Raw genomic sequence first — 23,784 nt, forward strand, 5'->3', positions numbered from 1 at the left:
GGAGCTGATCGAAGACAATATAATGAGGCTTAGCCTTGAAACTGGTTGTGACAGAATAAAGAAGCCAACTTCAGCTGTGGAATATTTATTTCCTGGAATATTTCTATCGAAGTAGCTGTTTGCCCATACATTTATTTTGGAGAAATAAGAAAATATTCATTATCTTCTTAGTTATATTTCCACCACATGCAGTCTTTTTTAAAAATTGTCTCATAAGGTAAACAGAGTTAATTCTATCTCCTGTTTATGCAACAGTTTGTACTGTATTTATAAAATTCTTTATTGTCTACTAAAAATGGTACAGATGAGATAATGAGAAATATTTCAAATTGCCGCTCTTGTTCTAAGCATGATAATGGTTACTTATAAAACCAATAAATGATCATCTGATTCCCAGAAACAGTTACTTTTTTTAAAAGTTTTATCTTGCGATGAGATCAGCACTACTGCAAACCTTTCTCACATCTCCTAAAATAATCCATTTATATCTGTGATGAACTTGCTAATTTTCCAATAAGTGAAAAAATTGTTTTGTAGTTTCATTTCATATGACCCTGGGTACATTTGCTAGTAGTCAGTATCCATTACACACTCTGGTATTCTGCAAACTAATACTGTAGAATAGGTCTGTATGTATGGTAGCACAGGAGGCAAGTTTGTGTCAGTCCTGTAATGGATTTACCTGATCTCGGATGAAACTATCCTTCCATTCTCGTATTCATACATAAATTCCAGGTACAACCCATCTTATAAATTTTTCAATTTTGTTTCCAATTTCTGTCCCTTCTCCTTTAGACCTACTAATTTTGAAATTTTCTCCATAGGATAGTGACCTTATCAGTCTATTTAAACACCAGTTTTGTGCCTCCTCCTTTTATATCATTCCCTCTGTTTCTCACTATGCCGTAATTTTTATATGATTCAGATATTTCACTCTGAGCATTCTCTCTCATACACCTGTTTCTGTTCATCAAGAACCAATTTTCTGTTACTGGATTATAATGTCGTGATGTGTTGGTTATTGTAGATCATCAGATAGTTACAAACCACTAACTTGAGAGAGAGAGAGAGAGAGAGAGAGAGAGAGAGAGAGAGAGAGAGAACTGTAGATGTAATAATTTGTTGCTTTGTTCTTACCTTTAGATTAACCAAGACTGCTTATACAGGATGAATAACCTAAAACTTACACCACAGATATTGATGAAGTGGAAAGTGCTATTGATACATGGATTTCACAGAATGGGTTGGTAGTCAAGGGCTCGTATTGTTAGCCAATCAACAGATTCTAGTAATACAGGGTATTCCATTTATCTGATGATCACATGCCTGGGCATTGCAGACTGGCCATGGAAGTTGCGCCTGCCAGTCGAATGGGTCCTACAGGACCACCCTATGCCTCCCTCCCTTTTTTTGTGGGTTTTAGGCTGAGGGCCATACAGAAATACGCACCTTGTCAGCCAGTGTCATTCGAGCGGTGAAACAAGCGTCATGAGTGTAACAGTGAAGTTTGCAAAGGCAACAGTGGCAAGAGTGAATTATTTAATTCCACCATGAGTGTTTACTTACAGTTCGTATGTGTTTACAGAGCCTACTCATACTGTTCGAAGGTAGTTTGAACAGAAGTTTACAAGTGTTTGAGTTCAGAGTCGTGATGCAGTTTATAAAGTAGTGAATAAATTTCATGAAACGGGACGTGTTCAAGACAAGAAGTGTAAACGAGAACGTACAGTGCTCGCAGAAGATCATGCACCTCTGTACAAAGAGGCACTAAGCTGCTTGGCCTAAGACCCAATAAAGTATCAGTTGTACAAGAAGTTTTGACCTGACGATCCTGCACTCAGGTTTAAGTTTTGTGAAAGTGTTTTAAGACAAGTTCATGAGGGTGAAGTTGATCATTACCTCATTCTGTTTTCAGATGAGGCTTGGTTCCATTTTCATGAGTATGTTAATTCCCAAAACTGTTGACATTGTAGTGCAGGTTCTTCATGAGGAACCCCTTCATGATCAGAAAATGGGGGTGTGGTGCAACATTAGTGGGACAGAAAAATAGGACCTTTTTTTTTTTTTTTTTTTTTTTTAATGACGATTACAAGAGAAAGTTTCGTGCAAAACATTTTGCGACCTTTTTTAACAAACTGGGTGAAAGAGAATGAAGCTTCGCATTTTTTCAACAGGATTCAGCAAGGGCTAATCGGCCGTTGTTTCTTTGAACGCAGTTCACGATGTGTTTGGTGAAAGAGTGAGTAGTAACACAATCTGGCTCACTATAAGTCCTGATTTAACTCCCTGCGAGTTTTATTTGTGGGGTGCACTGAAGGACAAAGTGTACACAACAAATCCTCATACGACAGAGGAACTCGAGGATAATATCCATGAATCAGTATGTATAAGAGCTGATGGGGACTCCTTTGTCTCGATGAAACCTTAGTTTTTTGTAGAACATTCAGAGGACGAGTTTGTGGAGGTGGACGGCTTGTCCAAAATGCGGTCAGTCAGTCGTGATAAAAACAGCAGCCTCTCCTCAGTCATGGCATTACTCACTTGCGACAAGTTGGGGGATGTTTCCATTACCATTGCACCTCATAAGAACTTAAATATGGTCCAGGGTATTATATTCCAAAGGGACCTTCTTTTGCAGTCTGACAACAAGCTGCGTGCCAACTTAAAGTGACGAGAGTTCATTTCGTCCGGCGCATCCATCAGGGTCCGAGGGATAATCAGGTTTCCACCGGTACCTTTGTCTTGGCTTTTGAGGGTGACACATTATCCGAGAAGGTCAAAGTGATGGTCTACCGCTGTGATATCAAGCCGTATATCCCTCCCCCAATGTGGTGCTTTAAGTGCTGGAAGTTCGGGCATATGTCTTCCCACTGTATTTCCAGCATCACATGTCAAGATTGTGGACGTCCATTCCATCCCAATACTCCATATGCCCCACCTCCCATCTGTGTCAACTGTGGAGAATTGTCATTCTCCTTGCTTACCAGACTGCAGGATTTTACAGCGAGAAAGGAAAATCGTGGAATACAAGACCCTGGACCGAATGACCTACACTGAGGCCAAGAGGATATTTGAGCACCTACATCCTGTGGCTATGACCTGTTCTTATGCCGCCGCTACGAGAACAGTTGTAGCCCCATCAGTTCCATGAGCTCCAGTCGGCTCTCAGAGCCGGAAGACTACACCTGCCCCCTTGATGGTGGGGGGCACTTCCCTCCCTGTTGTTCCTGCACCACCTACCTCGGGAGCACTGTCCCCACGAACCATTGGGGACACCAGTCCCCACTTCTTGGCCTGAGAAGTGTAAGTCTTCTTCAGCTCCTCTTACTGGGAAGGGGTCCCTTGGGTCACCCCCTTCCCAGGTTTTTGCTAGTGGTACAGATGACATCCGCCAGTGGCTGAAGTGCCCAAAAGCAGCTGGTCGTAGGGCTTCATTATCATCCTCAGTCCCAGAGACTGAATCTAAGTGAAGCCCTCCCAACCAGAGAAACCCAAGAATCAGCGAGAGAAATCCAGAAAGAAGATCCTCTAAGACCAAGGGAATTACGGTGGCACCCACACCACTTCTGCCTACAAGCTCTGCATCTGAGAATGATGTGAAGATTCTGGCATCCACTGAGGACTTAGATCTCGCCAGACCCTCAGACACAATGGATATAGCCTGTTCAGGAAATAAGTCGGCAGCAGCAGATGACCCTGAGGCGTAGACTGCCTCTTAGAGTGTTTCATGCCTTCCCAGTCTCACGATCACGTCATCCTCCAATGGAATTGCGGCGGTTTTTTCCACCACGTGGCTGAGCTATGGCAACTGGTAATCTTTACACTGGCTTTCTGCATTGCCCTCCAGGAAACCTGGTTCCTGACAATGCGGACCCCTGCCCTTTGCAGCTACACGGGATATTAAAAGAACCATAGCGAATATAATAGTGTGTCAGTTGGAGTTTGAGTTTATGTCCTAAACTCGGTATGTAGTGAACCTGTTACCCTTCAAACTTCTCTTGTAGCTGTGGCTGTCAGGATACGGACGAAACAGGAAATAACTGTCTGCAACGTATATCTCCCTCCAGATGGCGCGATACCCCTGAACGTATTGGCTGCTCTGATTGATCAGCTCCCTAAACCTTTCCTACTTTGGGAGATTTTAACATGCATAACCCCATGTGGGGTGACACCGTGCTTGCTGGCTGAGGTATGGAGGTCAAAAATGTACTGTCACAACTCAACTTCTGCCTCTTAAATACTGGCGCCACCACACATTTCACTGTGGCTCATGGTACTTACTTGACCATTGATTTATCAATTTGCAGCCCAGGACTTCTCCAATTTATCCACTGGAGAGCACATGACTACCTGTGTGGTAGTGACCACTTCCTCATCTTCCTGTCACTCTCCCTGCATCATACCCATGGACGCCTACCCAAATGGGCTTTAAACAAGGCAGACTGGGTAGCCTTCACCTCTGCTGTCACCGTTGAATCTCCCCCACGTGGTGCCATCGATGTGATTGAGCAGGTCACCACAACAATAATTTTCATGGCAGAAAATGCCATCCCTCTTTCTCTTGGGTGCCCCCAGTGAAAGACAGTCCCTTGGTGGTCGCGAGAAGTCGCTGAGTCAATTAAAGAGCATCGGCGAGCTCTACAGTGACATAACCGGCACCCTTCCCTAGAGAACCTAATAGCCTTTAAGCGGCTCTGTGCCCACGTTCGCCTGCTTATAAAACAACAGAAACAGGAGTGTTGGGTACATGTCTGGACGAAGATTAGACGTCTTTTTGGGTACCAGACCCCAACAGTTGTCCCTGGCGTTAATATGAATGGCGTGCTCTCTACTGACCGCAAACACAATTGCCGAGCACTTTGCTGAGCCTCTGCATCAGAGAACTACCCACTCCCCCCCCCCCCCCTCTCCCCCCGCCCCAAGCCTTTCACACCCTCAAATGGTGGATGGAACAGAAAGTCCTCTCGTTCACTACATGCCACAGTGAAAACCGTAATGCCCCATTTACAGAGTGGAAGCTCCTGAGCGCCCTTGCGCATTGCTCCAACACAGCTCCTGGGCCAGATTGAATCCACAGTCAGATGAATAAACCTCTCTTATCTGACTGCAAGCAATATCTACTCGTCATCTTCAACCGGATCTGGTGTGATGGCATCTTTCCATCACAATGGTGGGAGAGCACCATAATTCCGGTGCTAAAACCCAGTAAAAATCTGCTTGATGTGGATAGCTATCGACCCATCAGCCTCACCAACGTTAACTGTAAGTTGCTGGAACATATGGTGTGTCGGTGGTTGGGTTGGGTCCTGGAGTCACGTGGCCTACTGGCTTCATGTCAGGACGGCTTCCACCAGGGTCACTCTACCACTGATAGTCTTGTGTCCCTCGAGTCTGCCACCCGAACAGCCTTTTCCAGACACCAACACCTATTTGCCGTCTTTTTTGACTTACGTAAAGCATACAACACGACCTGGTGACATCATATCCTTGCCACGTTGGTATGAGTGGGGTCTCAAGGGCCCACTCCTGATTTTTATCCAGAATTTCCTGTCGCTCCGTAATTTCCATGTCCAAGTTGGTGCCTCCCATAGTTCCCCCCCCCCCCCCCCCCTCCTCCCCCATATATTCAGGAGAATGGTGTTCTGCAGGGCTCCATATTGAGTGTGTCTCTATTTTTAGTGGCCGTTAACGGCCTAGACAGCAGCTGTAGGGCCGCTGGTCTCCCCTTCTCTGTATGTGGATGATTTCTGCATTTTCTAGCCCACGGCTTCCAGTTTTCAGCCGCAAAGTCGTGTGTCGTGCACTTCTGTCGGCATCGTGCTGTTCATCTGGAACCTGAACTTTATCTTAATGATGATCCACTCACTGTAGTGGAGACATATCAATTCTTAGGACTGATTTTCAATGCCCAATTGACTTGGCTACCTCACATTAGTCAGTTTAAACGGGAGTGCTGGCAGCACCTCAATGTTCTCCGCAGCCTGAGCAACACCAGCTGGGGTGCAGATAGCTCTATGCTGCTGCAGCTCTACAGGTCCACTGTTCAATCCCGCCTTGGCTATGGGAGTCTGGTTTACGGTTTGGCAGCACCCTCAGCGTTGCGTTTACTCGAGCCAGTGCGCCACTGTGGCATTCGCCTAGCGATGGGAGCTTTTAGAACGAGTCTGGTGACTAGTGCCTTGGTAAAGGCTGGAGTCCCGCCATTGTGGTTGCACACATTCGTAGTTCTCCTGAGCAACTGAATTACTGTCTCCTTTTCCCAGCCGTGGCAGTTCGTCTCCCACATAAGCGGCCCAGGTCAGGGATCAAGCTTGCGGTTCACGTGCAATCCCTTCTCTCCGAACTGGAGTCCTTCCCTTTACCAACTCTACTTGAGCTCCATTCACGTACATTTCCTTTTGCATGGCCCTAAGGACTCCATTAACCCCGCCGGTGCGGCTTTCTCTTGATTCTTGACGTGTTCCAGGGCTCTGAAGTTGTTTACACCAATGGCCCAATGGCTGACATTAATGTTGGTTTCGCCTATGTCCACACAGGCCATATTGAACAGCATTCCTTGCCTGCTGGCTGCAGTATATTCATTGCAGAGGTTTTGGCCATATCTCGTGCACTTCAGTACATCCGTTCCTGTTATGGCGAGTCGTTCCTTCTGTGTTCTGCCTCCCTGAGCAGCTTACAAGCTATCGACCAGTGCTATCCCCACCCCAACCTCTCCCCCATCGTTTGGTAGCGAACATCCAGGAGTCTCTCTCTCTCTCCTGGAATGATCCAGTCATTCAGAGGTGTTTGTGTGGATCCCAGGACACGTCAGAATCCCAGGCAGTGAACTTGCTGACAGGCTGGCCAAACAGGCTATGTGGAAACCACTCCTGGAGATGAGCATCTCTGAGACTGACCTGCATTCTGTCTTAACGACGCAAGGTTTTTCGGCTTTGGGAGATGGAGTGGGATAACAGTATGCACAACAAACTGTGTGTCATTAAGGAGACTGCGAATGTGTGGAAGTCTTCCCTGCGGGTTTCTTGCTGGGAATCAGTTGTTCTTTGTTGACTCCGCGTTGGCCATACGAGACTCACACATGGTTACCTCCTCCGTCATGAGGACCCACCTCAGTGTTGCTGTGGCTCCCAAATGATAGTCGTCCTTCTCTTGCTGGACTGCCCACTTTTAGCCACTATGCGGCGGACTTTTAACTTTCCCAGTATCCTACCTTTGCTGTTGGGCAACAATGCCTCAACAGCAGCTTTAGTTTTAAGTTTTATTCGTGAGGGTTGGTTTTATCATTTGATCTGAGTTTTAGCGCATGTCCTTTGTCCCTCTGTGTCCTCCACCCTGGAGCTTTTAGGGTGGAGGTTTTAATGTATCGCAGAGTGGCTGGCTTCTCCTTTTTTATTCTCATGGTCAGCAAGCCATGGTAATCTGCTTTCTTGTTTTTAATCTCTTCTCCCTGTTTCTTGCGTGTCTGTGGTTTTCCCATCCTGTTTTGTCCATTGTAGTGTTTGTTGTCCTTCTGTCGTTCTTGTGAGGTTTCCTTCCTGCTGACGTATGTCTTCTTTATTTTCTTCTTTCCCTTGGGTAATTGTTCTACTGGGAACAAGGGACCAATAACCTCACAGTTTGGTCCCTCCCCTCCCCTCCCCTCCCCCCCATTTCAACCAACCAACCAACCCACTCCTTCAACCTGTAGCATGGCAGGTTCCATTGCCTCTGACCCAATAAGTCATCACTGGTGACTGGCACAATCTCCTCATGTTTAACAAAAAACTTATATTCCTTACCTCTTACAACACTCACTACTGCACACTCCACACTTTGCATGTATATTCATCGTATCTAATTTTATCGGAAGTGCTTGTAGGTGGACTTAAGAGTTCCCATTTGCATTTAAAGGCTTCTTTCCACGTCTTCGTCCACCCTATGTCCATTACCAAAAATCTACTGCTGATACCTTCCATTCTGTGGTTCTCTTTGGCTGGCAGCACAGCTGTCCACACCTGTAACACTCCATGTTCGCAGAAAATGCCCCACGTCTGTCTCGTACCCCTGTTGATATGTCAGTTTCTTCGCATTTCGTCACTAACCTAATAGCAGAATACAGGTCCTCTGCTGCACCTATACGCACCCCTCTTGACATGTATGACAGCAACTTCCTCAAAAAGCATTGAGCACCCTCTACTCAGCTTCTTGTAATGAAATTGCATTTGCTGTGCCCCAAACTCGTATGTGTATTCATTAACTTTCAAACAATGGAAATCCAGCAAGGAAAATAACAATGTAGGAAAAGACAGATAGCTACTTACCATAAAGAAGACATATCAAGTTGCAGGCTGGCAGAGATTACCACCATCTCCAGCATCTTGGACCAGAATGCAACTGTCACGTGGGATGCAAGCAGCAGTCTGGTGGGAGTGGGGAAGAGGGAGGGATAGTAGTGTACGGGTGGGGAGAGAGATGGCCACTGCCTGTTGGAGTGTTCAGGAACTAGGCTGCCAATCAGTTGCAGCATCAGGAGGTTGTGGGGCAGGGAGGTGGGTGGAAAAAGGAGAGGAGCGGGAAAAGATGGGTAAGTATGTTAAAGAGGGCAGCAAACAGAGAAGGTGGGAGACAAGAATGGGGATGAGCTGATAGGACAGGGAAACTGTTGGGCGGAGGGTGTAGGTTGAGGCCAGGATAATTGCATGAGTAGAGAATGTGTTGTAAGGAAAACTCCCATCTGCGCAGTTGAGAAAATCTGGTGGTGGAGGGGAGGATCCTGATGGTTCACATAGTGAAGCTGCCATTGAAATCAAGTTTGTTATGTCCAGCTGCATGTTGTGCCATAGGGTTGTCTACTTTGCTCTTGGCCACTGTTTGGTGGTGGCCATTCATCATGGTGGACAGCTGGTGATAGTCACACCACTATAAAAAGCTGTGCAATGATTGCAGCAGGAATGGTAAATGAAGTGGCTGCTTTCACACATGGCCTGGCCCCGGATGGGTAGGATAAACGTGTTCCAGTCCGGAGTAGCACTGGGTGGTAAAAGGGGTATTCCTCTGTGGCTGGTACTTAGGGGTGATGGGAGAATTGGGGATGTGAGGGGAAATGGCACCAGAGATCTGTTTGCAGATTAGATATGAGGGATAGTGCCTTTCTTTAAAGGCCTTGGTGAATCCGTCAGCGTCCTGAGGAAGGGAGTTAATCTCACTCCAGATTACAGTCTCTGGGTGGCCAGACTGTATGGGAGAGATTTTTTTGGTGTGAAAGAGACAACAGCTGTCAAAATGCAGGTACCATTGGTGGTTGGTGGGTTTAATGTGGACAATGGTGTGGATAGATCCATCAGAGAGGAGGACGTCAACATCTAGGAAGATGGCAGGCTGGTTTGAGGAGGACCAGGTAAAGCAGATGGGAGAGAAGGTCTTGACACTGTGGAGGAATGAAGATAGGATATCATTAATGAACCTGAACGAGACAAGAGGTTTGGTGCTTTGGGAAGCTAGGAAGGTCTCCTCTGGATGGACCGTAAAAAGGTTAGCAGAGGAGGGTGCCATGCAGGTGCCCATGGCTGTGCCGTGGATTTGTTTATACACCTTCCCTTCAAATAAGTAGTAGTTGTGTGTTAGGTTAAAGTTAGTAAGGTGTATGAGGAATGAGGCAGCTGGTTTTGAGTCTCAAGAACATTGGAAAAGGTAGTGTTCAGTAGTGGTAAGGCCATTGTGTGAGGGATGTTGGTGTAGAGGGATGTGGCATCAACATGACAAAACAGGGATCCAGGAGGTAACGGGTGGGGGATGGCGGTGATTCAGTGAAGGAAGTGGTTGGTGTCTTTCACATGGGAGGCTAGGCTGCAGGCAATTGGTTGGAGGTGTTGGTTCGTGAGAGCCAAAATTCTTTCAGTGGAGGCACAATGATCAGCCACAGTGAGGTGTCCAGGATTGTTGAGTTTGCGAATTTTGGGGAGCATGTAAAAGGTGAGTGTGCAGGGTGTCATAGGGGTGAGGAGGGAAATGGATTCAGGGGTTATGTTCAGGGAGGGGCCTAAGGCTTTAAGCAGGGATTGTGTGTTGGACTTCTGGGATGGGATCACTCTGGCAGGGTTTATAAGCAGCCATGTCACTTATCAGTTTTGCTGCAATCATTACATTGCTTTTTATATTGGTATGATGACCAATCAACTGTACACCAGGATGAACAGCCACCACAAATTATGGCCAAGAGCAAAGTAGACCAACCTGGGGCACAATGTGCTGCTGGACATAACACACTTGGTTTCAATGGCTGTTGCACTACCCAAGCCATCTGGATCCTTCCCTCTGCCACCAGCTTTTCTGAACTGAGCAGATGGGAGTTATCCTTACAACAAATTCTCTGCTCCCTAATTAACCCGGCATCAACCTATGATAACACACTGTCCCCACACCCTCCACCCAACAGTTTCCACGCCCTCTGTCCTATCATCTCCTCCCCATTCTCATCTCTCACCCTGTTAATTTGCAGCCCGCTGCTGATGCATTCACCTGATTTTCCCCATTCCTCTTCCTCTCTTTTTTTTCTCCCTGCCTCACAACCTCCTGCCACCTGATGGTGCACCTGTTGGCAGTCTAGTTCCTGCACACTCCAGCAGTGTTCCTCTCTCTGTCCCCACCCATACACTACCCCTTCCCCACCCCGCCAGACTGCTGCTTGCATCCCACATGATAGTTGTCGGAGATGCTGGAGTTGGTAGTTGTTTGTGTGTGAGGTGTGTGTGAATGGTGCATGTGTCACTTCTTTACAGTAAGTAGCAACCTGTCTCTCTGTACATTTTTGTTCTTTAACTTTACTTATCATGTCTGCAATATCTTCCACAGTTTTGCCATGCCTCTTCACAGCAGTGCTCAACTGCTCCTGAAAATATCTCACACTATTCTCTTTTTGCATATTTGCAAACACCCCTTTTCCATCTGTTCAAAATTTCTGCATTCTTTAGTGCCTGTGTGTGCTTTATGTATTGTGTTCACATCTCCCACTAGTCGCAGTTTTGCTGCCCAAAACAATTGAGTGTCGGTCAGTGACTCCCATCCTCAGATGATTTTCCAAAACAAGGGAACAATTAATCCTGTGGCAGCTGGCTTCACCTCTTGACGTGGTACCTGAAGCCAGGCAAACTGTTTATCACTAGCTATCACTTTCCCATACAATTGCATTTTGTCAGCTGTCAGCTGTGCCACCTATTCCAACAATATCCATACTGCTTGCAGCTCGTTAAACCTGGCGTGTCTGACTCTGCCATCACGACACTACTCTCCATTACACACAATAAAGTAAAAAGGAATCATGGCTCCAAAAACTCATCACAAACTAGTTTTTTTTTTTTTGTTTATCATGAGCCATCTAGAATCTCTATTCTGGCCTTGCAGTGTGACCACACTGACAATACATATAATAGGCTAAAGACACTGACTCCTTGTGTGGCACAGTATTCCCAAGCAAGTTACAGTGTGTACATCTTACAGACACCAAATGCTACTCTCTGCAATTACTCCTAAACTCAGATAAGTCAGTTGGCTCCTCCATCCTTGACAAAGTAATTTTCAAGTTATGTTCACGGTCACACTTCACTTCAATGTCTATTACATCCTCCAAAAGATAACAAAGTGATACATCACTCACTGCACTGTGTTAACACCATAGTCTGTGGTCCAGACACCAGTTGAGCTACACATGGCATATGAAGAATTGCTACAGTATTGCTGAGACAATAGTGTAATTGTTACCACATGGCTTGGTCTAGTAATGCAGCTACATCTGCATACTTGACAAGCACGCATGGACAAGCATGCTTGCTGAAGCATGGTCGAATGTGCATAGGATAAATTTGCCAAAGCATCAGGACTGTACAAGCAGCTTGATGCTTGATCAGATTTTGATTATGCATGATTGTGCGTATATACCAAGAATAGGGAGGCTTGGGCAAGCATTCATTGGTGATATGATTTCATTTTTATTTGATAGTGTTAAATTACACTCTACAAAGGCTGTACTGTAATGTAGAACTAAGGAAAGTTAAAGATTACAATGTTACACAAAGAAATAGAGAAGGGAAACAGCAATACTGTAACACAGTTTCTGTAGGGTGTCTACCACAAATAGTTAATATGAGAATAATATTTTCATTTTACTCCTCGTAACACATTTCCTCTTCTGATTGTTTTTTCTTCATAATACAAGTAAAAGGCTGCCAAAGCCAGATTATCATCTGAGCTCAATATTTTCTGGAAAACGAGCTGTGACTTGTAAAAGCATGCTTGTCCATGTGGAAGGGCAAGGAAATTTTGCATGCTTGTGCAGGTACACTTGACGATGTGTGTTTGTCAACATAAAGTTCCATATGTAGCCATCTTTAGATGGTATGTGTGTATATGAAGTTTGCTAGACTTGCTCCACTGGGTATATATGGTAGTGTCCCACTTTTGTCATCTGACATCGGTTCTATTACAGAATGGCACCATCCGTAGTCTCGAAATATTTCCCAAAGTGCAGTAGCAATGGAGTGCAATGCTCCATTTGATTTACAACATTACAAATGGAAGGAGACACAACAAAATTGTGACATCATATAAAAAGAAAACTTAAAAGTTAACAATTCATTCATAGCTTACAATAAAAATAGAAAGTAGCTGATCAGCTACCTGTGTCCACATGATGTGGCTTTATCACCTTGCAGTCCTTAGAAACAGACAGTTTAACATGAACAATGGAGTTTTTCAACCTCAGATTTCACCTTTACCACCATCTATTCGTAATACCCAAATAATGATGTGATACTCGATTGCAACATGGTTTTTGATTAGAGATTCAAAAATATGAATCAGAAGAAAGAAACTGGTGTTTTTTGTAGTGTTCAACTGCTTACCTCTTTTTAAGAAGAGCAGCAAATGGTGGATTGACTAAGTTTTCTTTTATTTGCTTATTTTATTTAATATTTTGACTCTTTGTGGCTACTTATAAATTTGAAATACAGAAGTCTGAAGGAGTCTTAGTTGTTCACTCTTTATTTATTCAGTGTCTATATTTGTTGCTGGAAATAATAGCAATAAGAAACTGAAAATTGGTTATTTCATAAACTGGTTATTTTGAACAGTTTTCACATTTGGGTTAAACCAGAGCTGAAAAAAAAACAGTTATAACCAAAAATGGGTTGTTGCAGTGATAACTGTCATCCCTCAGGCAAGGTTTGAGTCTAGGAGGCTACAGAGAAAAACAGCGGAAAAGGTGGCAAGTCCGTTATTGAAGCATCTGCACTGCTTAGTACACTGGATGAGTTGCCACCTGGCTGCTGAGTTCTGCTGGGCTGGCTGCTAACATGCTGTGTGAAGCTAGTGCACAAGCACCTCGTTATGTAAGTCAGCCGAGCGGATTCTGCACCAGCGGCATGTGTACTCAGTGCTGTCATATCTGCTATGGCTCCAGACAGAGACTTTGCTAGTTCATAGTGAGGGATGCCAAACAAGATGAGGCATCTGTCGTATGCTGGCGGTATATGGCTGGTGTGCGTGGAGAGCAATCTGATGTCCCCTAGGCAGAAATCAAAGTAGGTCTTGGATGGCCTGCTGCACCGTGGCTCTAAGTCCAGGATGGGCTTAGGGCGTAGAGTTGCTGACCTGCCATGACCTCACACTGGTTGCTTCTGCTGTCAGGTCCATGTGGCAACCTCATTTGGCCCATCCATGTCATCCTGGTAAAGCTGAGAAACTGAGAATAATTTCATTACAAAATGTCCAGTATTTATAGTCAGCAGTGGCGGCCTGTTGTATATGTGTGCCACTATCCACCATGTATCCCAAAGCACCACTGCCCGTGCCAGTGTGGTAACCTCCCTTGCTGCATGAGGCCATGCAGTACCACTGAACCTGCTGTTTCAGTAAGCTGACCTGCCTCACAACATTGCGTCGGATTATTGAAATCTTGTGGTGATTACATCCCGCACTTGCCCGCTGCAATACACAACTCAGGCTCACAGTATTCTGCCCATATATGGTTGGTACACTACAGTATTTACGTCTTAGTCTGATGACAGTTTAATTTTCAAATCCAGTCATGTTACAAGCAACCTATCATCAATTTTAAATTCTTTAACTCTTTGTGTGACACATTGGCCTTCGTGGCCTATGCAGGAAGTTAAAGGGGCTGTTTGGTCAACAGTGGAGGTCATGAGAGCCCAGAGCACCAGTGTGAATATGTTTCAGTTGAGTGGATGGTGTAGTGGTTGCGGTCTCAGCTGTTTCAGGATAAGATAAAACTTGGTTTTTCCTATAATCCTATGGGCCATTTTGGCCCATGTGTCATGCAATAGTCGTGTTTCGTCCCATGGAATTCTTTACAGAAGAGTCTTTAAGAGACAGGAGTAGTGTCTTCACAAAACTCTGTAGAATAGTCTTTGTACTACACTGCTCTGCTCATATGAGTGACAAAAACCTTTTCCCACAATCTCTGCTGGAGTAGTGGCTACCAGATACAGGTATTTTAGCTAAAAAAGAAAATTACAGACCACCTGTGTTCTTTATTTTATTACTTTTTGAATGAGACGGTCTGCAGTCCTTTTGAACTAGTTTTGACAAATCTTCCAGTATCTTTAAAAAGCATGAACTCCAAATATCAGTTTTTCAGTTCTTCATAGTTTGGTGTTACACAAGTGCTTGACTGAATTGATTTTCATTTCGGATTCCCTTCAACTGACTTCAACAATCAAGCAACACAGCAACTCGTCTGTTGCAGTATTTCATCTTCCAGTACGTACCCAAAATTTTCTCATGAACTATGTTGAAATTTTGCAGTGAAGAGTGTACCCACAACAGTTGAGCTGCAGTACTTACATACATTGTTTAGCGTTGTCATAAAACATTATTCACACTACTCACATTGTTTTAGTACAAGGTTAAGTGCATCAAAGTTATTTAACTACATGTTCCGTAGATTATTTGAATGTTTTTTACAAAATGATGTGGAACGAATCAGAATACCGTATGGGATATGTATACATAATTAGCTTTAACATTAATGAACATATTATTTTTCAGTCCTATTCATTAAGCAACTACATTTACAAACTAGTTCATTTATTTATAAGCTATCAATTTTTGAATAAAAAGTTTGTGTGGAATAGAAAAAATTATCCAGAAGAAATGATTTTAATTAAAATTTTAAACTTTCTTTGCTACCAACCAGACTTTTGATGTTATTGGGGAGGTAATCAAAGATTTTCATTGATGCACATTGAAGTGCTTTATGGTCCATTGACAGCTTTAGTAGTCGGTAACAAAGGTCATTTTTTCTTCTGATGACGTAGGTACTGACATTGATAGCCTTCTCAAATTGTGATGTATTGTTTATGATGAATTTCATTAGAGAATATATGTGTTGTAAAGGTGTAGTTAAAATTCCAAGCTTCTTGAAGAGCTACCTGCTAGATAACTGTGAGTGAGCATCGATGTTATGGTTACCTCTCGTTTCCTTGCAGTCAATGTGTTTGTCTAAGTGATGTGTTACCCCAGAAAATTGTTCCATAAGACGTCATCAAGTGGAGATATGCAAAATATGTTACAAAGGTGATTGATTTACCCTATTCCTAATTGATCATTCTCACCATTGCAGTAGAATGTGGGTTAAGTCTCTAGCAGTAGGACATAACTTCTTATACCCTGTACAGAATCTGTCTTCATGAACTTCATTTGAGTGCCACAGTTATATATCTCGTGATAGACCAGGAATGGAGATTACATCTGTCTACCCTCACGTAGCCGTTGTTTTCATCTATATGTTCGTGATGCTAACTAATTTATTCACTTTTGGGTGTAACATACATCATGTAGCAGATACGTATATTAATTTCTGTATTTTCGTGTCAGATGAAATTCCTGAATTTTTTACAGCTTCACACAAATGGTGACAGCAAACAAAGATAGAGGAGTTCCTTGATGTATGGTTAAGCAGTCATAATTAATTTTAACATTGGACTGACTTTCTGACGTGCTTATGAGATAACCGTATGCAAGGTATGAAAACATTAAAAGATGCTGAATTGAAAATGACTGACTGTCAAAATTTTTCTTATAGCACATCGCAGTTTAGTTTTACGGCCAGACAGGAACAATGATTCTTTTAAGCAAATCAGAATTAATCATATTTCACCAACAAGTAAACAAAATTGTGGAGCTAGAGGATTTTGCAAGTTCCACTCAAATAATTTGTAAAGAACCTTAATCCTTGAGGCAATTTTCGTTTATGACATTTCCTCACCCCTCCTTCATTGTACCAGTGTGTTGCTTCTGTGTTCCGTGGAATTTTCTGCGCAATTGAGAGGGACCAGTGACATAAGAATATTACATCACATTTCATTGTTTGCATGTCATTACTTACTTCCACTGCAATCCATTAGAAACATAGGGGCTGCTATCCATGGTGGCTATTTCCACGGTAGTTCAGCTGTTCCATAACACCCAACTATGCTGACAGTCAGGAAGCAATTTCACAATTGCTTCTTCACAAAGCTTGAAAACACAACAACTATTTAATATAAGATCTGTTCTGAAAGTAATGTATAATTTAAAGTAACTTTCTAGTAGCTGACATACTTAGTTGACATTACACATTTGAAACAATGGAAAATGCACAACAGAATGACAACATTATGAAAAGGAGACACACACACACACACACACACACACACACAAAAGTGCAAGCACAACTCACATACACGTGACCACTTTCTCAGGCCACAAAGGCTGGACTGCAAACAACTGCCTCTGATGGGAGAAGATCTTTGGTGGTGGGGATAAGGAAGAGGCTGGGGTGAGGAGGGGGAAGGATAGAAGGGTAGAGGTTGGGGAGGGTGTAGTGTTGCTTGTGGGAGCATGCAGGGACAGTGTAGGTCTGTAGTGGACACACTCGGGAACTAAAGGCTGTGTAGTGCTGGAGTGGGAGAAGGGAAGGGGATAGACATTTGAAGGACAAGGATTAGCGAAGGTTGAAGGTGGTGGGGTTACTGGAATGTAGGATATCGTGCAGGGAGAGTTATTTTAACCCTCCTTGGCCTCAACCTTCGATAGTCCTGTCTTCACCCACATATTTCCCTACATGTTGCCACTACAGAACTACAAAGTTCCACCAACACATCCACTAGTCTTTCTCACCTCCTCTATTTCTCTCCTTTTCTGCTCCCCCTCCGCCCCCCCCCCCCCCTCCTTCGAGCCACCTGACTGCTCCTAGGATCCCTACACTGTCCCCACCACGCCGCTGCATGCTCCCACAAGGAGCACTACACCCTCCCCCACCCCTACCCTGCCCTCCCCCACCCCAGCGTCTTCCTTACCCCCACCACCCAAGGATTGCTTTTCCCATCAGGTGCAGTTGCTTGCAGTGTGGCTTCAGTGGCCTGAGACACAGTGGTCATGGGTATAATTATGCTTGCGTAAATGTGTGCATATGCATGTGCGTGTGTTTTCTACTGCAAGGCCTTTTAGCCAAAATTTCAAATGTACAGCAGTCATTTTGTTGTGCCTCTCTGCAGCTCGACATCTCTATAAGGTAAATTGAGCATTTGAATAGATACACTCTTCTTCTACACAAAATTGGTAACTCAATTATGTCTGCACCAGTCACCTTGTCCAATCTTTTGCAATTCATGTCAGTAGCCACAGTTAGTCACCACCTGTGCCTTTTAATGCTGGTTTCAGCTTCTGTAAACTTCATCCATCTGTGTGCATTGCTTGTGCATAAAATATGTTATTCACATGCAAAAGGGGAGGGAGATATGAAACATCTATACAACATGGATTCTGAACACACTACATCTTTTGATAAAGAGGTTATGACCTGTTTTTTGCTGCACTTTTTGTTCATTCAGTGTATTAAGATTCACATTATTGCACTTCTCCCCAAATCTAACTGCTTAATGCAGGTGCTTCGTTTCATTACTTAATTGATAATGGACAAACTTTCAGGAAAATAAATGCTGTTCACAGTATAATATTGCACATGTTACAGGATGATGATAAAGTTATGGAACAGTACTAATAAGGCTTGTGTAGCATTAAAGATTTCAGCCTTGTGAAGAAGTTATGTAGCAAGCTGCTTGAGTAAAATTATACACCATGTGTGTGAAATTTAATTATTATTTCTAAGAGTTTTTTCTTAAGTTGTTTTTGTATTATCTGTTCTGAAAGAAAAGCTAAAAATTCAAAGTGTTAACTGTCAGGTTACCCTAACTTGGCATTAAGGAGAAAATTATTTCTTTTTCTTGTATCTGCAGGCAGCAGACAGGATCAACAAAGCTCTTCATGAAGATGGATTTGTTTTGAAACAGACAGGATATAACAACATCACAGAAAGAGCAAATAATCATCACTGGGGAGCACGACTTGACCTCTCTCATGATACATGTGCTCTATGCTGCTTGCCCTTAGGATCACAAGTTTTGCTGAGAGAAGGGCAGGGCCTTACTGCATATCCATGTGGACACGTGTACCATACAGTTTGCCTCCGGAAGAAGTATGCTACCTGCCCTCTTTGTTGTTAATCTATGTTGATTGCTAATGAACAAAATGTCATATTTTGAGGCTCTCTTTTTGATACATACTAAAATTAATAACACAAGTAATTTCAGTATTATAGTTACTGTGCAACTTGTTACCTTCATATTTGCATTCCTTACTGACATAAGCTGAAAATTATTTTTTCACAATAGCAGCAAATGTCTGTCCCTTGTTAAACAGTCACCACCATGATGGTCAACTCATAAACATTTAGTTTTTTTTTATGTGTTATCGTTTTGCTGACGTTCAGAATTGTCACAAGACAAGACTCCAAAACAATACATATATACTACATTTCAAGTAAATGACAGTTTCTAGAAATCACTTCATCTGCTGGGGTAAAGTGTTCTGCTGTGAAATTGGTCACAGTATAGATTGGCATCAGCAGTAATTGTTTGATTGATGGGTGAGGATCTCATTGCTGGCTTTTGCCACTCCTACATCTTGTGGGCAATCATGTTACTCATAATCTGTGTTGAGACTATAATAGAATTTACAGAGCAATGCATGTGGACTTTTCCATTTTAGGGCCATAATATTGTTGATGCAAAGCAAATAAAAAATGGCTACTGTGGAATAATAAGTGACTGAAAGGGTGCTAACATTAATGGTCAGAAAAGTAACTGATTCTGGAAAACTGCCAGTCAGGAAGCAATGCTTTCATGGTTAACACTATCATTTGGCCATTTATTTCTCTCAGGATTGTTCTGTTGTAATCAGATTAAAAACCTTCAATTTAGTGAGAGATATCAAGTACAATAGGCACTTAAATTTTTATTTTGATGATGCCAGATGAAGAGCACAGGAAAAGAATGTGGTTTCTCCATATTATCAAACTGTTCCGGAGAGAAATTTTAAAGTTTGAAACTGAATTTCATGGATATAATGAACAAAATTAATCAATACAAAAGTCATTTGGAAGGACACGTTATATGCATTAAATTAAATATAAGCTGATTCCTTAGATATTAAAATTGTAATTTTATTGGCATAATGTTTAAAGTGATCTCATGTGTAACAAAGGAAAAATGTGCTACTTGTATACAGCAGAATAGAATATAATCAAGTAAACCTATATTTTTTGTTAGAAATTGTGTTTGATTATTTTTTAATGAAAAACAATGTTTGAAACAATGAAGATACTAAAATGAAACTTCCTGGCTGATTAAAACATTTTAGAGCACTTGCCCGTGAAAGGCAATGGTCCTGAGTTAGAGTCTCAGTCTGGAACACAGTTTTAATCTCCCAGGAAGTTTCAGACCACCGTGCCCTCTGCTCCAGAGTGAAAATTTCATTCTGGAATAAAGACACTTCTTGGTAAGCAATTTCTCTTCGCTATTTTAACTTCGTGTAGCAAAGTGGTAATTAGAGTAAAATATAATATCACTTTGTCCCAACATACACTTCTCAGCTTAGTGTAAAATGTTTATGTAAAACACTCTTGGTTCTCTTCTGCAATACTCCTTCAAAACCTGGAGGTCTGTGATACTTTTCTTTTAATGTTGCCAGAGGACGTATAGGTACATATTATTATTGTTGTTGGCATTATACAAAATTATACTGAAATAAATTTTTATATTTTTAAATTTTACCCCTGTAAGCAGGAGATGGGTATTCAAGCGATTGCTACTTTTGAAGTCACTGTGAAGCTCTCACCACCTATAAAATCTAAGCTTCATTATCAGTTTCTTTATGTTGAATGACGCACAGATGTTTCTTACGATGACTAACACTCTAATGAGTCTTGTTAGGAAAGGACATTTCCTCGAATACTTATTCTTCTGAAATGACCCACAATTTTGTATCATATCTTAATTGACCAGCACAACATTAAAAGGCTTAGTTTTACATCAAGCTTTAACCATTATCTGCATACTATCCACTGTAACTCCTGCTAATGCTTGTCTCGTCAATCAGTCCCATATTCTTATCACACTCCAAAAATAGTGTCTTGTAATAGGGGAAGCTACTTCCATTGTTTCCAAAAGTTTCAGTTCACTCACACAATAATTAAGATACTTTGGTACAATGTAATTGTTTTTCTGGGATGAAGATGAATCACAAAACTTTAAGACATTTGACTTTCTTGTCCAATAATTTTGTCACAAAGTGACTTAGATTGGAAACAACTTCATTGGCCCCTTTCCTTTCAATATCTTCAATCTAATTGTAGAAAACTGAAGTTGCACTTGAAAGCTGAGAACATTGAAAGAGTAAACAGGCAACTGCCTTGTGTAATAGACATCGTTAGTACTTATGTTTGGTAAGCGTACATTCTTTTATTTGTCCATGCAGGTTGCTTCTGTTTCATTAGACTTTTGGCTTCTTAAATGAATGTCTCTTTCTGGAATAAAATGTTTCACCTTTGAATTTGTGTACTTTCCGATCAATAGTGATCTTATTTATTTATTTCAGTACTTTTGTTTTCATGTCATCTTTTAAATTTTCAGATAACACTGCATTCATCCCAGTTTCAACTCAGCAGTGCACTTATCTCAGGTTGAGCATGCATCATGCCCTGTGTACCCAAAAGCTATATTGTATTTGCTCTTAAATACTGTTCTATGCATTTCATATGACACATGAAAATTTTGGTAGTTTTCCTGGACCATTTCATGCAGTTTTTTTTTCACCAAAAGTTCCTCTGGGAGATACAACCTCTTGGTCCTGTCATTGTTGTAATCACATGATCTATCTTTAAATGAATGAATGTGATCATTAACTGCCATTCCTACTTCTTCCTCAATTTTCTACAGCCTATTGCCATGCTTATTCCTTCCAGCATGAGCAGTCTTGCCCAGCTTCAAAAAATTACGACCCGTTATTAATCATTGCCTTGGTACTCCATGTACTTCCTCATAAAGGCTTTCCTGCATATAGGAATTTCATGTACAATGTCGTCACCTTTCACTCATAGTGTGTAGTATGCTCAAAGCTGAGCTTCATCTTCATTCTCCCTTAATAGCACTCTGAAGTGAAAGTATTGTAATGTGACCTATCAGATACGAGTGTTCATTCCAGTGTCCCATATCACTAAATTTTTATATAATATTTTATCTTTCTCCAGCCCTTACTATCACAAAACACTTTAACATACAGTTACAGCCTCTTCCTAGTTCGTGTGGCTCAACTCTTAATTTCTTCATGACTGTACTCATTTGCTCTCATCCGTGGGTTTTCCTAACACTGTGGGAGTCTAAGGGACTCTTGTCTTTCATCCTCAGATGAAGTACACATCATTCAATATAAATAATTAACTATTCACACTGAAATGAATCACTTACTGCACCTGCATTACTGAACAGAATGTCTCAGACTAAAGCAGTGGTTTTCAGTAGCGTTCTTTCCCTGCATCCCTAAAGTAGAGTCATAGAATGTGGACTGTTCATATTATCACACTGGTTGATTACAAATATTAAACAACATGGAAGCCTACATCTGATGGTATACATAACTTACTTTGGGAAAAAATTGGACAAAGCACATTCTTTCCCTGTACTCTTCAAATGGAAAAAAAGGTTAAACAATGGAAAATCCAGGACGTAGTAACAGTATTATGAAAAGGATAGGTTACTACTCACCATATAGAGGAGATGTTGAGCTGTAGACAGACACAACAAAAAGACACTTTACGTTTGACCTTTTGGCCAGAAGGCTGTGTTCTGATTTAGAAAACCCAAACTCATTCACCCAAGTACAACAACTGTCTCTGACCACTGAAGCCAGACTCACTGGCCACACATGGTGTTTATTTGTGGGCGTTTGTTTTCTACATTAGAAGAACCATTTTTGCATAAAGCTCACATGTATAGCAGTATTCTTTTGTCTGTCTGTGCACTCAACATTTCCTCTATATGGAGAAAAAGATTACTAGTTTTTGCTATGCATAATGCATATTATTTGTGAAATGTCTGAGAAATTTGATACCACCCCCCACCCAAGGAAGTAATACCTGACATGTCCTATTGTGATATCTTCATTCAACATTGTGTTCGTACTTATGTTGCAAATACAAGATATGGAAACCATTTTAATGAACTTTAATAATTCATTCATTCATTCATTCATTCATTCACACGTTGTATTCCATAAATCACATCGTGGAGAGCCTTAAATGGTGTGAAGTAATGAAAAATGCTGAGTTAAGATTCTTTTGCTGTATTTGTGTGACTCATTCTTTTGTAATTTGTGACATGGACTACAGACAAATATCTCTCAATATTACTCTGTGTCTCCTTAAAGTGATTGATTGTGTGTTGCTATGACCTGTGCTACTTTTTGAAAATGAATTAGTTATTTGATGTGCAGATAAAAGTTGCATAAATGAAACCTTCCTTGGATTTCTTATAGAAATGCATGGAAACTAGAGAAGACAACTCTTTTGTGTTACTAGAAAACAATAATGTAACAGTTTGCACAAGCAAAGAGATGAAGTAAATATGTGAGCTTTCCAAGTAAGTGGCTTCCACTCTTGCAACCAATTGGGAGTGGCCAAAGGAACATAATGTAAATCAGCTCATAGACCTTAATTATAAATACAAAATGTTACCAATTAAATATATAGTTTTTCCATTGCATGTTCCACTTTTAACTTGTACAAACATTTTCATTTTCATTTTTGTGGCCTTGTGTATTCTTTCTTTTAAAATTAGTGACAAGTACAAGAACCAGATAATTCTGTGATAATTTGTTTAGGATGCTAAAAATGTGAAAGTTTATTCAAAAAGTCTGCCATTATCAGAGTTATTTAGTTATGTAGCATATTGTTGATCGCCACTCGAGACTTCTCATTTGTTTGACAGTGTGTTTCTCACATTATTAATTTCACTGTTACACACTAACTGTTGGATAAGCTGTTTTAGGAAACATATACAGAAGAATCCGAACTTGACTCCACTTAAAACAGATTAAAAAACAGCAGTGCACAAAACTGTATGCTAAATCTTGAGTCTTACTAATCAAAGGTTAGAGAGAGAAAGTGAAAGACAAGACAGTTACTGAAAAACAAGAAGTTTGTTCATATTTGTGGTGTCATCTTTTACTTTTTGTGTATTTTTTTTTAAAGAAATGTTCTTTCTTGTTGAAAAATGGACTGTTAATATTAGTGTGCGTATCAAATGGTGCTCTCTTTTAATGTTGTTTTGTGTGTTTTTGTTATCTTAACAAATTGACTTCTAAATATAATTTAATGGTAGGTATTCCTTAAGTGTTTACACTAATTGTTTCAGTACA

General features: G+C 41.6%; 1 protein-coding gene across 3 annotated transcripts in view; it reads left to right on the forward strand.

Moving 5' to 3' along the window:
• LOC124623203 (Hermansky-Pudlak syndrome 5 protein homolog) overlaps positions 1-22,547 on the forward strand; it is a 93,210-nt gene extending 70,663 nt beyond the window's left edge. For all 3 annotated transcript variants that reach the window (XM_047149020.1, XM_047149019.1, XM_047149021.1), the window contains exon 7: positions 18,270-22,547. In XM_047149020.1, the coding sequence (XP_047004976.1) occupies positions 18,270-18,536 (267 nt within the window). In that variant the 3' untranslated portion in view covers positions 18,537-22,547. The remainder of the gene's footprint in view (positions 1-18,269) is intronic.
• The last annotated feature ends 1,237 nt before the right edge of the window (positions 22,548-23,784 follow it).

This window comes from Schistocerca americana, chromosome 7 (assembly GCF_021461395.2).
Source record: "Schistocerca americana isolate TAMUIC-IGC-003095 chromosome 7, iqSchAmer2.1, whole genome shotgun sequence".
Taxonomy (NCBI): domain Eukaryota; kingdom Metazoa; phylum Arthropoda; class Insecta; order Orthoptera; family Acrididae; genus Schistocerca; species Schistocerca americana.